This window comes from Chironomus tepperi, unplaced genomic scaffold (genome assembly GCF_022539635.2).
Source record: "Chironomus tepperi strain 1889 unplaced genomic scaffold, CSIRO-AGI_Ctep_v1 contig_364, whole genome shotgun sequence".
NCBI classification, from domain to species: Eukaryota; Metazoa; Arthropoda; class Insecta; order Diptera; family Chironomidae; genus Chironomus; species Chironomus tepperi.
This window is the reverse complement of record NW_027226486.1, coordinates 45,488-60,970: the sequence shown is the minus strand read 5'-3', so window position 1 is coordinate 60,970 and position 15,483 is coordinate 45,488. Positions and strand designations below refer to the sequence as shown.

Below are 15,483 nucleotides of genomic sequence, written 5' to 3'. Positions count from 1 at the left end.
ATTGCTGAAATAATTCCACATCCACAATATAATCCGAATGATAAAAATCAATTAAATGACATCGCATTGCTGAGATTAGAGAAGGATGTTCAATTTAGTGAATTTATCAAGCCGATATGCTTACCGATTGATTCTAGATTGAGGGATGATTTGTTTGTTGATCAGGTATGGAATCATTTAATTCTTTTGTATATAGAGTTCAGGTCAGGTCATTTGGAAAGCTCAATGCGTAGAAATGACCGAATATCCGACTTCGGTTTAACGTGACTCTGGCTCTAGGCTAGATTTGATTGAATCCAGTCTCATGCTATAATCAAACCAGCTCAAGTCAACTCTACTATTTATTAAATTCCAAATGACTTTAAGCACTGATATATTTTTTTTGTATTTTTAGAAGCTTGAGGTAGCCGGATGGGGTAAATTATGAAGCAATTTGGATAAATTCTTTGGAAAACTTAAAATTTTTATTTTAAGGAAAATCTGAGAAGCCTTCATCTTCAAGCATTATTTTAAAATCACGTGTTGAAGGTATATCTACTGATCATTGCAATCAATACTATAGCAATGAACAGCGACAGATCAATAGTAACATTCAAGTAAGGAATAATATTTTATATAATATAATTCACATGGGACGATCATGTTTGACATGACATGTTATTAGGACAATGGATTTGCCTTTGATATTACAAATAGTCGCGATGTATTTTGGCATTCATGACTTTATCTCATTATTATCCTCATTATCACAAAAAAGACTAAATTCAAGTATTTAAATTTTTCTAGATCTGCGCTGGAAAAACGGGGCAGTTTGCATGGTAAATAATATTAAATTCACTTTGTGGCTAATACCTTAACTCCATATTTACTTAATTTCATTGAAAATTACAGCCGCAGTGACTTAGGTATGATCAACATGACATTGATGATTCTTATAAATTTAATATTCATTTGAACTGTTTTAGGAGGTCCTTTGATGAAAATAAACAGTCAAGCCAATTCACCTTACTATTTTGTGGCTGGTATTGCAAGTTCTGGTATGTCTATTATTTCCATGCCGTCAAAACATTTAAATACTAAGTTCGAAGTACTCGAATTTCACATGAAGTCAAGTCGACTATACTGTGAAAAATTTGAGTAGACTTCGAGGTCTGTTTGATTATTTGTCGATCGGACTAGTAATATATGTACACATTTTAGATCCTTCATCTTGTGGAACGAGCACTAAACCTGGTTAGTAAATTAGATCTCTGAATTAGATACCAATAATCAATGCTTTTTTCAATTTTATACAATAAGGAGTTTATACTCGTGTTGGAAACTATATCGATTGGATTCTGGCGACAGTTAGAGCATAGAAGTAAAGAGATCCATTTTATGAACATAATTTGTAAACAAACTTAACATCCCGATTGCACTTAAACTCATCTTGAGTTCAAAACATTTTATGACGAAGCAGCACAACAACAACAAAAAATTCTGGTTTTCTTGACTATAATTCTCCGTATAAATATTTTTAGAACTGATTGACCTTGGGGAAATTCTCGATGCAGTCGGTTAAACTTGAATTTAATGAAAATAAAAGATCCTGAATAGAATGTTCTGTGTTGATTTTTAATAACTGTAAATTAATGATCTTATTTTATGCAACTGTCCCGAATGGCACACACCGTAGCAGTGACAGTTACAAGCCTATTATGATCTGAGGTCGCATTTCAATTAATCTGACCTGAAGTCAGAGTCACGCTTATCTGTTGTCGGATTTTTGGCCATTTCGACGTCGTGTGCTTCCCGGGTCAGACCATACAACATCAAAAATTTGAATATCACTTGCAAATATCCCTTAATCTAGAAACTAGAGTCTGCAATTAATTGTTATTATTTTTCTACTAATTAGCATTCAATGAACTTGTTTCTGCATGCTGAAACTTGTTCCTTAGACAAATTCTTGCTAATTTCCGATAACTTGTTTACTTATTTTTGCCGCTCAGAGAGTGAGTTTAGGTGCTTTTAAGTTTCTCAGAGATTATTGAGTAAATCTTGATTTTTATGAATAAACATTAACTTATAATCGATACTTAGTCAGTCGTGAGAGAGCAGTCGTTGTGTTCAAACCTAATCTCACATGTGATTGGCGACAAAAAAGGCCAAAATCAAGGTTTTTTGCTTCTTCTTTAGTCGTGTCAATATAAACTTAAGAAAGATGTTGAAGATAACATTAGTTTTACCACTCATTGTATGCACATTAAGTGTTGTGTCTGCACGTAAGTGATTTATTAAATATATAGCTATTAGATGACTATATAAGTTACAAAATAAACTTGATAACCTTTAAACTTTGTATTTTTGACAACTTTTTTGTTTACCTAAAATTTATTTTTATTTTCATGCTCTAAAACCGGCATATTTCTAAAACAGAAACTTCCTTCGGTCGTTGCTTCACACCGGACGAATACCGCGGAGATTGCATATATTTCAAATCATGTCAATCATTATTCGAATTATCTAAAAAGAAGCCACAAGATAATCGTGATCGTCTTTTTATTACATTAAGTCAATGCGGTTTCCGTGATGGTCAGCCACTCGTGTGCTGTAAGGATGTACCACCACCACCGCCACCACCAACTGAACCACCAACCACACCAACTAGTGTACCAGTTTCGACTAAAGACATTCCTACACCTGGCAAATGTGGTATTGACTTTGAGAATCGTATTTATGGTGGTAATAGGGTGAGTAAATGGGGTGGAAGGGCTTATTCTGTGAAATTTACCATAAATATGTAAAGCTTTAGTAGAAAGTAAATGAGATGAGACTATATAATTTGAGAAATCCTATTAATTGTATTACAAATATCAGGAAAAAAAAACAGATCCATGACGAATTAATTTGGGGTTTTTTATGTGACATTTAAAGTAAATAAACTGCTAACAAGTTCGATCGTAACAAAAATGATAACTCAAAAATTAAATAAGTTTATAACAAAAATGTTAGAATTGATAGCTTCTTTATCTGCTGAGTCATTTAGTTCTTTGGGAATTGGCTAGATCAAATCTTCTAACAGTCTCGTTTAAGTCCGACATGATGTTATTTGTGTTCTGACTAAAACTTTAAAAAATCACAATGTCCTTTTAATATCATTCTTTATCCATTTCACCAACAGACTGAAATCGATGAATATCCATGGATGGCACTTCTAGGATACTCAAAACGTAAGCATATTTAATGAATTTTCCATTTTTCTAAACTAATAATCCATCTTTTGTCTTTCAGCACAAAACAAAAAAGGTATATTTATTATTTTCAGATGTTTATGCAGCTTATATTGACTTATTTACTTAAATTCTGTTAAACAATCAACTAGGTTTCCATTGTGGAGGTATGTAATGAATTTTTAAGGATTTATCTCATTAATTACTTTATAAATTAACAATCCAGGTGTTCTCATCAATCATCGTTATGTACTTACTGCAAGGTATGTGTTGCTGCATTGTCATTTTATCCACAAACTCTCAATAATCTTTTCATTCCAGTCACTGCGTCAATGGCAAGGATATCCCACAAACATGGACCTTATCTCACGTTCGTCTCGGTGAATGGGATACAGCTCAAGAAGTTGATTGCGATGATTCATTCAAAAATGAAAGAGTTTGCTCACAACCACCAATTGATGTTAACATTGTTGAAAGAATTCCACATCCACAATATGATCCTTATAACAACAATCAGTTTAATGACATTGCAATGTTGAGATTAGAGCATCCAATAGAATACACTGAATTTATTAAGCCAATTTGTTTACCAATCGATCCAACACTTCGAGGCAATGATTTTATTAAGCAGGTATGGATGTCGTGCATGATGTGATTACATTTATAATTCATTAAATTTTTATTACTTTTCAGACGCTTTCTGTAGCTGGATGGGGTAAAATAAAATAAATTATGATATCTTATAGCACATACTTTATTTATTATCATTTAACAGGTAAGACTGAGAAGCTTTCCGCATCGAATCTCAAGTTGAAGGTCAATGTTGATGGTGTATCAAATGCTGATTGTAATCGTGTTTACAATAACGAACAGAGACAGATCATTGACACTCAAGTAAGTTGATTTTGTTAAGTTGATGTTGCTGTGATATTAAATGTTGATTTTTAAGGTATGCGCTGGTGGAAAGAAGGGACAAGACAGTTGGTAAGTTAAATATTTGGGGAGGTTGTTTATTGTTGAATTAATAAGCTTTTGTGGTCAGCAAATGATCAATTTACTCTTCATGATTCTTAATAATTAACTAATTTTTGATATTCCTTCATTCTTTCAGTCGTGGTGATTCAGGTACGAAAACTAAATTATTGAATTTCGACAGTTTTAAAAGCAAAATTTCATAATTAATGTAGGTGGTCCATTGATGAGACAAAATGAAAGAGGAAATCCACCATACTGGTATTTGGCTGGTCTTGTTAGTTACGGTATGTTGTGTCTTTGTTCACCCTGCTGAGTCTAATATAATTTTTTTGAATTTCAGGTCCATCTCCATGTGGATTGGAAAATTGGCCAGGTCAGTATTTGGATATTGTTGATACCTTTCTCAATTAGCAGTTCCCCACCCTTTTTTACCTCATATTCATTTCTTAATTACCTTAATTCCCTAAAATTCCATTAAATCAATCAATATTAATCAACTTTATTTATTTCCATATTCAAAAATAATCAGGAGTTTACACACGTGTTGGAAAATACATCGAATGGATTGAAGACACGATTCAACCATAAATAAACTGCAATCAAGTGATAACTAGACGAGCAAACATAATTTGAGAATTAAATAAATATTGCAGAATTCAAACCTGATTAACTTGTAATTTTATGGAAATCCCCATATTACGTAAGCAAATAAAAAATAAAATGCTGTCAAGATGTTTATAAAGAAAAAAAAAATGTTGTTCTTAAGTTCTGTTTATTTATTAATAGCTAGGTTGTGCATATGGCTTTGTTGTGATTTGTGGATATTCCTTGTAGGTAGAATGCTTGTAAGGTTAATGATCGGAGTTGACTGTAGTGTAAATTTCCCGAACAGCACAAATTTGTTGACCGAACAAAAGTCCGAATTGAAGGTTGGTGTGACTCTGAGTTAGTGCCGGATTCGATGTCAGAGTTCTGCTGGCCTGGTGCTGGATTATAAATCAATTTTTGTTGCACACAGGTTGACCACCACTGGCTTATACTCGAATATACATGATACCATGATGACATTTTGGTATCATATGATCATGCTCTTTGCCAGCTATAGTTTCTAAGTAAATAATATAAATTTAATCAAGTCTTATTTCTCTCACAGCTTTATTAATAAAAATTGAATATGTTTCAAGGAAAAACATCTTTAATCTGGGAATACCCAAATATGAAATTAAGTTCAATTCATCGATTTAACTAGTTTGCTTTACAAAAACAGCTTTTGGGGAAATTTTTATGAAATTAGGAATTTTTACCGAGCGAGAAAAATAAAGAAAGCTTCGCTATAGACCGTTTAAGGCAATATGACAGCTATTTGGATTCTACATAGAGTCGTCTTCTTCATATGTGTCGCTCGGGGTTAGAATGAGATTAAGGCTAACTTTTAGAAGCTTTAGCTAAGGTATTTATAATTTTATATGAGTTCTTGTCTTAAGATACATAGTTGATGTATTGCCTCAAGTCTACCTTTGAATGTCCCTTTATTATTTTCCCTTTTCATCCCTTTAGTCAAAAACTTATTAAATTGTAATTAGTCTAATGTCTATAAGCAATTACTTAAACCTACAACAACATATTCAAACACTCAACCACAAACAATAAAATCACGTTCCGAAACCACTTGGCATTCCTGTTAATTTACTATGTTTGCACTTCTTCTGTTTAAAAATATTCTCTCGACATTCAGTTCTTGTTCGTTAATTGAGCTGATAGTGTCTCTACAGAGACATTATTATTCTCTTACTTTATTATCAAACAAAATTTTATTCTCATAAAAAATTAATATTTAAAATCGTCGTTCTAGTTAAGTCTGACGTTCAGTCTCTTGCTATATCTTGGATTTGTAGCACCTTGTGTCGTATTCTCTTCAACATTTTTTTGCGGTTTTTTGTTTGAAGACTCAATTTAGTTTAGAGAAAAATCCAGTTAATCTGGTTATTCTTCTGCTGTAGTTCATTACATTACAAATCAAGAATCATGGCTAAAGCCATATTTTCATTATTATTGTTTACAACAGTGCTTATCTATAATGTTGTTGAATCTCGTAAGTGTCATGACCTTTCTTACTTGTTTTTTTGTGACTGTATGGTTAACTTTTTTGTGAGTCTTGCTCTTTTTCTTACTTCCCAAAAAAATAACATGATTCTCTTTTTCTCTCAAGAATTCAATCGATGCTCATCTAGTGAGTCTTGTATACCATTCAAAGAATGTGAGCCATTGAAACGATTGACCGAAGCCGGTCGATTGACACCGCAACAAACAGCAATGCTTAGAAGTAAACAATGTAATTCAATCAATCGTGTTGCTTATGTTTGTTGTGAAGGAAATGTGCAGAAGGCGAATATACCAAGACCACCTACCTGTGGAACATTGTTTGGTGATAGGGTGAGTAGTATATTTGGTTTGGGATTATATTGGATGGCAGATTCCGCCCCTTTTTCATAGTGTTTCATAATAGTAGTCTATAATGTTTTACTTAGGTAATTTTGGTAATATTTAATTATTTGAAGTCTCGTCTTCGCCCTTTTTATTGAAAATTTTCAATATGTTGTAAAAATTCTGCTAGTTATGCTTGACGGGTTTATTTCCTAGTAAATACAACCGAGCAATACAAGGTGTTTGCTAGATCATTTGCAACATTGTACCGCTCGGGTAGTCAATCTCTATATTTGACAGTTTACATTGTCCTTGTCTTTTAATACATAATAGCTCTTTTGATTCTCTCATCACATGATACAAATTTATTAGAATAATTTAGATAACTAAGAATAGATATTAATTTAATTATAGATATTTGGAGGTGAAGAAACTAGTCTTGATGATTTTCCATGGATTGCCCAGATTCAGTATTCAAAACCTGGAAATAAAATTGGTAAATTCTCATAATTCTATTCTTAGAATCAATCCATAATTCCCAAAAAACTCTGAATTCCCACAATTCTCCTTACAGGCAGTCATTGCGGCGGTAGTTTAATCAACGACCAGTTTGTCATAACAGCTGCACATTGTGATCGTAAAGTACCAGCAACATGGAAAATTATTCAAGTTCGTCTCGGTGAATGGGACACAAGAATGAATCCAGATTGCGTAGATTATGTTAATGAAAGAGTCTGTGCTGATCCATATGTCGAAGTTCCTGTATCTAAAGTCATTGTTCATCAAAGTTATGATCCAGAATCTCGTAATCAGCCAAATGACATTGCTTTACTTAAGCTTGGCAGAAAAGTTCAATTTACGGAATGGATTAAGCCTATTTGCTTGCCCGTTGACATTAGTGTCAGAAATCTTGACTTTACATCTCATGCACTTGAAGTTGCTGGATTTGGAAAGACTGAATCTGAAAATGCAAGTCCGGTAAAGATGAAAGTCGGTTTGAATGCAACACCGCAACAGGACTGCCAATTATTTTACTCAAAACAAGGTGTTCAAATTGGAAATTCTCAGGTTGGCTGGTTTATTTTTGAAATATTGGTACCATAGCTGACTTTATTGTCTTTTTGTAGATGTGCGCTGGTGGTGCGGAAGGAAGAGACAGTTGGTAAGTTAGGATAGAATTCGTAAATTTTGAGGACGTTGCCTAATTTTGTCATTTTCTAAATAAAGCAATGGAGACTCTGGTGGACCATTGATGAAATATGGAAATTACCCAAATTCACAAACTGCTTACTACATGCTTGTTGGTGTTGTATCATTTGGACCAAAGAACTGTGGAACTAAAGATATTCCTGGTAATTTAGTTAAACTTTAACAAATTTTTGAGGAACTTAATTTTTAAATACTTTTAGGAGTCTACACTCGTGTCTCGGAATACATTGACTGGATTAGCACTAATGCTGTTTAAATTGTGATTGAAATTTCACTGAAAATGTTCATTGTTTTGATAATTTCGCCGATTTGTGTTTTAAATAAATGAATAAATTTAATTACTGATTTTATGAATCTAGGCTTAAAATTTCATGCTGAGCTTAAAGTTTAGATTAAATTATTAATCATACACTTCAAGTTTTAAATCTGATCGCACAAAAAAGCTCTTCTTAGGTGAAAGCTTACTATCAAATTTTAAAAATACGTTACTGTTGAGCTATAAAAAGTTCATGAGATCATTGTGAATTGAAATTTGAGCAATTTTCATGATTTTTGATTGAATTTTATATAATTTTATTCAAGTTAATTGAAATGCTCAAATTGTCATACTAAGTTTGTTAACTTATTTAGTTTGTTGGCGAAGGCGCACGTGGATTGTCGCATTTAGAGTTTGTCGGGAGTTGGATCTGTCTTTAGATATCTTCTGTCAGCTTCTTATTTTCAGTAATTATGCATCGTTCCTCACACTATGATTCTTAATTTAAATATTGAAGTCTGAGTTACGACTTGCAAATTTTTTCTTCAAATATTAACATCTATTCAAAATATGACTATCATTTTTTAACAACCATTCGCCAAGTTTAACAATTTTTTTTGCTGTGTCATTTATATTTAAGTTTTGTGCTATATGATAGTAAATATCCAAATCAGTAAAGGACAACCTGTGTGCCGCGACACTTTGGTATGCTAGATAGGATGTTCAAGTATGCTGCGATAATTTTACAAATTTAATAATGTCCCGAGACAGAAAAAAGGTTTCGAACCACTGTTTAAATTGTTTTGAAGAGATATGCACAAAATTGAGAGAGTTTAAATATGACAAGGCTTAAAGATATGAGAGAACTTTTTTCTCAGAAATCACAATCGGTCGGTTATTTGGTTTGAATGAATAACCAGTTAGTTTCGAAGGATCGCGATGTAAAGTCCGTTTATAAATACAATTTTTAATCTATTTAGTGGAACTTAATCATGGTTAGTTGTTAATGTTGGATAGCTAATGTGTTAATTATTTTAGAATTTTACTAGTCTTAATTTTAGAAAATTTCCATAAAATTTCACAGAAGTTAAAAAAATTTCAAAAATTATCAATTTAAAATTATTGAAGTGTCTTACTTTTATATTATTAATGTCAAAAGTCAATGGTCTTGATATATACTTCATAAAAAATTATTAAATGTTTTAAATTATTTAATATAGGGTAAAAAATGTAATTTTTGGTCACTTTTTTTGGTCATTTTTGAAAAAGGCATTTTTAAGCATTTTCGGACCATAGTTTGTATAGAAGAGTCGTAAAAGGTCAAAAAATAAGAACTTCTGCATTAAAATTTTTGACTTTTGGACTTCCTGTAACTTAAAATTTCCAAAAGAAAAAATTGGAAAAATGACCAAAATTTGGCCATTTTTTGTTACAGCCGCTTGCGCTAAAGGACTTGTTTTTCATAAACCAATAAGTACCCAAAAAGTTGCCTTTCACATGTCTCTATCATTCCTCATATTAATCTTTTCAAATGAATGAAGCACTTCTTTAAAATGCTTCATACAAAATGACCCATTTTCAAATGTAATTTTTGGTCAAAAAAAATGTAATTTTTGGTCACTTTTTTTCGCAGGATGCATTGAAAAATTTGTATGGAAGGAAAAAAAAATGTAATTTTTGGTCACTTTTTACAAAAGTAAGCGATGAAAATTTGTGAAATTTTTTTCCCTTTAATCTTAACTTTTTTGATGCAAATTTAAAGATTTAGGTCTAATAAAAGTGTGATTCAAATTTTATGGATGTAGCTGAAGTGGAAAGGCATTAAATCATTCATTAAACTTTTCCAAAAATTCCTTCCATACAAAATTTTCAATGCATCCTGCGAAAAAAAAGTGACCAAAAATTACATTTTTTTTGACCAAAAATTACATTTTTTTGACCAAAAATTACATTTGACTTTGAAGTTGGTATATCTTGGATATGACAAGTCCAAAAATTCTGAAATTTTTTTTGGTGAAAGTATTCACAATATATGATAATTTAAACCACTTTCAAACAATTTTATGTAAAACAGCGAAGAGAAATAAGCATTTAAAGTGTCCAAAAATGAAAAATGACCAAAAATTACATTTTTTACCCTATTTGAAATTATATGATTTGATAAAAACTAGCATTAGATTCAATTGAGAAGGTTATATTTGTTTATGATTGACCATGTGATTCGAACACATGATTTCGATTTCTCAAAGATTAAAGCTTTAAGTAAATAAACAATTTGAAATTTTCAGCAAATAATTGCTAAGACTAGTAAAACTAATGAATATTTAATGCGTTAGCTATTCAACATTTTTACAATTTTCATGAAAATTTGATAAATTTCAATTCGTGTCGCGATTGTGTTAAAGTTACAATTGAAATTTAAAATTATTTATTTAAAATGTCTAAAATATCACTTTATTGTTTCATTTAAAGATAAAATAATAATTTAAAAATTGAACATGATAAAATATTTAATAAGTCATCAAATAAGCAGGAAATACTGAAGTATGAGTTCAACTGCATAAATTGGTTATGGTATAAAATTTAAAAAAAATCTCATAAAATAAGTACAAATAAAAAATAATCTGCAATTATTTGATAAGGAACGAGGGAATTATATTTTGAGCTGAATCTGATATATGATATTTTTAAAGCCTAAGTATTGTGACCAAAGGAAGCTTAAGAGCTCAAAACAAAAGATTTTCTAGAAATTGAATTTTTACTTTTTTAAAAAAAAAGTTTTTGCATCTCGGAACTAACTTTAAAATATTCAATTTAAATTGTTCAAATTGTTCATTCAAATAATCTTTTATTTAATGTTTTTGAAGCTCAACCCGATTCATTGAATTTGAAGTAAACATTCGTCATCATATTTTTACTCTTATATACAATTTATATATTCAATTGTGAGAGTATAATTTTTAAGTTATACACATATACAATTTATATACACATTTATTTAACGCGATTATCTCGACTATAAGATTTTGTTTCCTTTCAAGCATTGAAAGCTTGAATTAAATTTGTCAATTTAAATAAAATTGACAATTTTGAAATTTAAAACAAATTAAATTTAAAAACGCATTTAAATTTTCAAAAAATATTTTCAAAGACATGAGTTGAAATTTACTGGATTTTAAAATTTTTTAAAAAAGCTTTTAAAAATGTATTAAAAGCAGTTTTTTTAAATGTTTTTCATGAATGTCCAAAACAAAATTTTTAATCATTGCAAAAAAGTGTCAAAAGAATTTATTAAAGTGTCCAAATTTTATTTCTATGTATATAGAGTTGTGAAATTTTCGTAAGTTTAAACTAAAGTTTTTAATTTAATTTAAAACTTAAATAAATTATTTGACTAACTTTGTTTCAAGTTTAAGAACAGTTGTCATAAGTAGAGCAGTGGAGTTGCTGAAAGAATGCAAGCTATTTACTATAACGACTTTGGTTCAATTTAATGGAATTGATTTTTGTGGAACTACAGTAAAACAAGTTCTGGCGAGTGGTGATGGTAAATCTTCAGACCACAATGACTGCGTCCAGCTCATTTTAATTGCATAAAATGAGATTAGCTGCTCAAAACATAGATGTGATGCGGAACTGATCAATCAATATTCAATAATTCTTGATCATATGTCTACATTTTGATCCACTTCAAATCCTTGGTTGTTTCATCAGATGTCTTTACTGTACAAATCATTGCTTCAACCAAGATCATGTTTGGTGCTAACTCAAAAGTATTTAAATTGATTTTTTTAAACTTTCATTTTATAGTAATTGTCTTATTTTTTGATTTTAGATCTGAAGGAAATTGTACATTAAATATCAAAATTGAACAAGAATATCAAGTCAAGTTAGCTTTTCTTAGCTTTCACCAAGGAATTTATTTTAAGTTAAATACAATAAATCATGGTTTTTTAAACCGAAAATCCAAAATGAAATTAAGTAAGGATGTCTTTTAATTTTAAAGGTAAAAATTCTTAGAAAAGAATTATCTGATTAAAGATCTTAATTTGAGAAAATGGAAATGAATCTTAACTAGTAGTTTAATATTTTGTATTTGATATTCAAAACCAAAAAGGTGTGAAATTTAGTCATCTGACTTAATGGCATTTCACATATAAAGTTTGTGATGACACAATTGTCTCATACATTGTAAAAGTAAGGGTTCGTTTACTTATTATGTTCAGAATGGTGGTTGAGGTAGGGGGAGAGTTTAAGTCTGATTTAAACAATTTAAATTCCGAGAAGGAGGAAAATGAGGTCCGACATATTTTTGGTTGATGCATCAGCTGAACTGAAATTATCAATTTCATTCATATTGTCATCCACACAGATAATTGGAAGGCTTTGTATGAGTTGAGATGGATTTTCTTGATTTTTGGTATCTGATCGGATCATAAATAACAAAATCAATATAAATTCTATATAATGACTTAATAGATTACCTAAGACATCGCTTGACAAATTTTGAAAATAATTTTCCAAATTGCTTTCGAGAAAGCTTTTCAAAGTCATTGCTGTTTCATTAGTTACAGTTACTGATTCATTCAACACAGATGTGTTCTGAGATGAACTGCCAGGCTGGTTCATTTTAGGTGCTGTCTTCTTTTTCCGATGATCTTTTGATGTTTGAACCTTTTTGGCATTCTTTCTGCATTCGTCACAATTGCAATTTCGATATTCACATTTACTACGATGTCCTTTTTCGAGGACATTAATGTTATGGTTAGCACAGAATCTGCATAATTTCGGTTGTCTATTAACAAATATTTTTCCCATCCTGACAAGTTAATTTAGCTGAAATGATATTGTTTATCAATCAATAAATTAGTAACTGGTTGATTAGTCATGCTATTATCACAATAGTGATTGAAATTAACTGTCCATAAATATTTGCAAGTGGATCATCTGGCAGAAACTATGGATTCCATGGATTTTGTGGAATCCATGGATAAATTTGTGGAAATCATCACAAAGTTTCTTCCAGATTATCCGGTCTCTCCGAGAATAGAAACACCAAGAATTGGGAATTTCTATATGCATTTTGAGTTATCAATAATAAATTGTGTTCACTTACACCTCACGAATGCCTATCGTCTCTACAATCTCGTCTAGTTCTAACTCCTTTCTTCTTATTGTCTTCAAAAAATGTTCTGCAATTCTTTTCGAACCTTGATTTTTTAAGTTTTTAAAAAAATATTAATCATTTAAACTATTCCCTTGTCCTCGCGAATCGATTGACGAACGGCAACTAAATGTAATTTCTTTTATTTAGCTTTATCAAAGAAAATATTCACACATACATCCAAATTTTGTTCAGGTCTGAAATTCACCAAAAGTCATTTTTAGTTCTTAGTACTGTAATTTGAAAAAAAAAACATGTGATTTTTTTTTGAAATATATGAGAAATGAATTCTTTATGCTATATTTCTTATATTTTACATTATTAACATGACATATTATACATTTTCGAAAAGGTCTTGGTTTGTACTATTCAAAAAAATTAACTATATTTTAACATAATATCCAGGGTTGGAACCTGAGTGCTTTGTATGTGATGAAAACCATTCTTTTTGAGCGAAACTTTTCATCTAGTTCCAACTACGCAAAAAATATTATTTTTAAGTTTTTAGATGCACAAAGCAACGAACTAAAACGCAATGCAAAGATATTTTTAAATCAACTCTGGAGTTTTGAAATATAAATTTTTCAACTTTGTCTATTTTTATATAGGATGTCAGGCATTCCTATAAACCTGTTATATGTAACGATATTTAGACTTAATTTCATCAAATGTTTAATAAAGTTGAACACTTTATAGTTTATTATTGATAATCATGTCTAATCTTTTTATACGGACAGAAAAAAGCGTGAATTTCAAGGCCAAATTCTCTTTTTGTGCTGTGTATCATCATCCCAATCGTCATCTTTTTGGTTATCCATATAGTCTGTGGAATAAAAAAAGATTACGGTATAACTTCATATTCCTAAAAAAGTATCCATCATTGCTGCACATGTGATGCTATTTTTTTAATTTTTTTTATACACATATAGACATGTTATGTTTTATGCATACATGTATTACGTGTTTTATTCATTACATGTATTACGACTAATGTATGTTTATGTGCTTACAAAACAAACTGTCTGTTTATTACTTTTTGCCGTATATTGCAAATAAATACTGAGTTATTAATTTGTATATGTTTGATGTGCCTCTCATGTGATAATAATTAGCAAATATTTTAGTAACGCCTGATTAAATGAAGTTACCGTCAATATGAATTTGATCTTTACTCAAATACTGCACTTTGAACTTATTTTGTCTTTTTTTTCATACAACACTTTCATCATTAAGATCATTAATTTACTGTTACAGTGATTGTGTCGTGAAAAGAACAAACAAGCGTTAATAGAAAATGTAACCTTGAACAATTTTTTTTATATTCTTCATTTTCGTTTATCATCAGTTTCGTTCAGGGAGAGGAACGTGATTCATATTTTACATTTATTTTTTTCTTTTTTCAATTTGATGTTTTATTAAAAAAATATTTTTTATTTATTTATTTGTCATTATTTATTTGTCATATGGAAGTAAAAGCCTGAATAGCACTTGGACTATTAAAATGAATGAATATGATAGCTGTCTTTAAGTAATTCGGTGAATTTAGTGCTCATTTGCGACCTCATCATACATTTTAACTCTATTTTTAAGTCGACCAAACCCAAACATGTTTCTGATCGTACTATTTTGGATTATTTGTATTGGTTTGATGACGGTATCATACACATTTCCTTACATCGGACATATGACCGAGGGATTTAAACACATGTGTATTTTTTATGAATGAAATACATCGTCATCAATGCACTCTAGTCAGTTAATAAAGTGACATAAAACTAGCATAACAATAAATGTGAAAATAATACAGGATTTTTATAATTGACATTTGACATTATTATGATTCTAAATATGATCTGAAAAAAGTCAATCAATTTCAGTCCGGTCCAAAAAGGCACCCCGACAATGAAGTCGTCTCTCAAAAATAGTGAAGTCGTGTCCAATGGAGTTCGGACTCAAATCCGTAAATGTTGGCAGCTCCGCATTGGAATCCTGAAAATTTTGCATCTGGCTAAATCTCTTTAAATTGTTAAAATCATGAAATACATAAATAAAATTAATGCTTAATTTAAAAATGGTTTTTCGCTTAATTTGTCTTTTTTATTCTTAAATTTCAGTTTACATGATTCACATAAAATGCTCCTTTAATATTATTAGCAATATAAAGTTCAAAAAATATTTCAATTAAATTTTGAGATTTCTTTTAAAAAAAATTCGCTAAAAATTTAGAATTTAAGAGGTCAATG

The 15,483-nt window shown here is 30.2% G+C and overlaps 2 protein-coding genes and 2 long non-coding RNA genes across 4 annotated transcripts; all 4 read left to right on the top strand.

Annotated features, from left to right (window-relative positions):
- Positions 1–896: 896 nt before the first annotated feature.
- Positions 897–1,598, top strand: LOC139095379 (uncharacterized). Its single transcript, XR_011544865.1, has 3 exons — positions 897–1,037; positions 1,201–1,233; positions 1,300–1,598. It is a non-coding gene; the product is annotated as an uncharacterized lncRNA (long non-coding RNA).
- A 475-nt stretch (positions 1,599–2,073) lies between these two features.
- On the top strand, positions 2,074–4,942 carry LOC139095246 (serine protease easter-like). Its single transcript, XM_070646541.1, has 14 exons — positions 2,074–2,264; positions 2,419–2,732; positions 3,164–3,212; positions 3,274–3,288; positions 3,365–3,379; positions 3,439–3,475; positions 3,534–3,843; positions 3,906–3,927; positions 3,988–4,106; positions 4,162–4,196; positions 4,324–4,337; positions 4,400–4,471; positions 4,528–4,560; positions 4,717–4,942. Exons 1-14 carry the CDS (start codon positions 2,204–2,206, stop codon positions 4,773–4,775), a joined length of 1,155 nt encoding a protein of 384 aa, XP_070502642.1. The 5' UTR covers positions 2,074–2,203; the 3' UTR covers positions 4,776–4,942.
- A 1,009-nt stretch (positions 4,943–5,951) lies between these two features.
- On the top strand, positions 5,952–8,158 carry LOC139095247 (serine protease easter-like). The gene is made up of 7 exons (XM_070646542.1): positions 5,952–6,279; positions 6,397–6,620; positions 7,026–7,107; positions 7,186–7,679; positions 7,739–7,773; positions 7,839–7,963; positions 8,021–8,158. The coding sequence occupies exons 1-7, from the start codon at positions 6,213–6,215 to the stop codon at positions 8,074–8,076; spliced, it is 1,083 nt and encodes a 360-aa protein (XP_070502643.1). The 5' UTR covers positions 5,952–6,212; the 3' UTR covers positions 8,077–8,158.
- Positions 8,159–8,981: 823 nt separating this feature from the next.
- LOC139095248 (uncharacterized) lies at positions 8,982–15,315 on the top strand. Its single transcript, XR_011544853.1, has 3 exons — positions 8,982–9,071; positions 10,549–10,620; positions 15,118–15,315. It is a non-coding gene; the product is annotated as an uncharacterized lncRNA (long non-coding RNA).
- Positions 15,316–15,483: the final 168 nt, after the last annotated feature.

Coding starts and splice junctions, on each gene's coding strand:
- LOC139095246 (XM_070646541.1), top strand. CDS start 2,204: ATGTTGAAGATAACATTAGTTTTACCACTCATTGTATGCACATTAAGT. Junction 2,265..2,418: donor ATTAAGTGTTGTGTCTGCAC/GTAAGTGATTTA, acceptor TTTCTAAAACAG/AAACTTCCTTCGGTCGTTGC. Junction 4,561..4,716: donor TGGATTGGAAAATTGGCCAG/GTCAGTATTTGG, acceptor AAAAATAATCAG/GAGTTTACACACGTGTTGGA.
- LOC139095247 (XM_070646542.1), top strand. CDS start 6,213: ATGGCTAAAGCCATATTTTCATTATTATTGTTTACAACAGTGCTTATC. Junction 6,280..6,396: donor CTATAATGTTGTTGAATCTC/GTAAGTGTCATG, acceptor TTTTCTCTCAAG/AATTCAATCGATGCTCATCT. Junction 6,621..7,025: donor GAACATTGTTTGGTGATAGG/GTGAGTAGTATA, acceptor ATTTAATTATAG/ATATTTGGAGGTGAAGAAAC.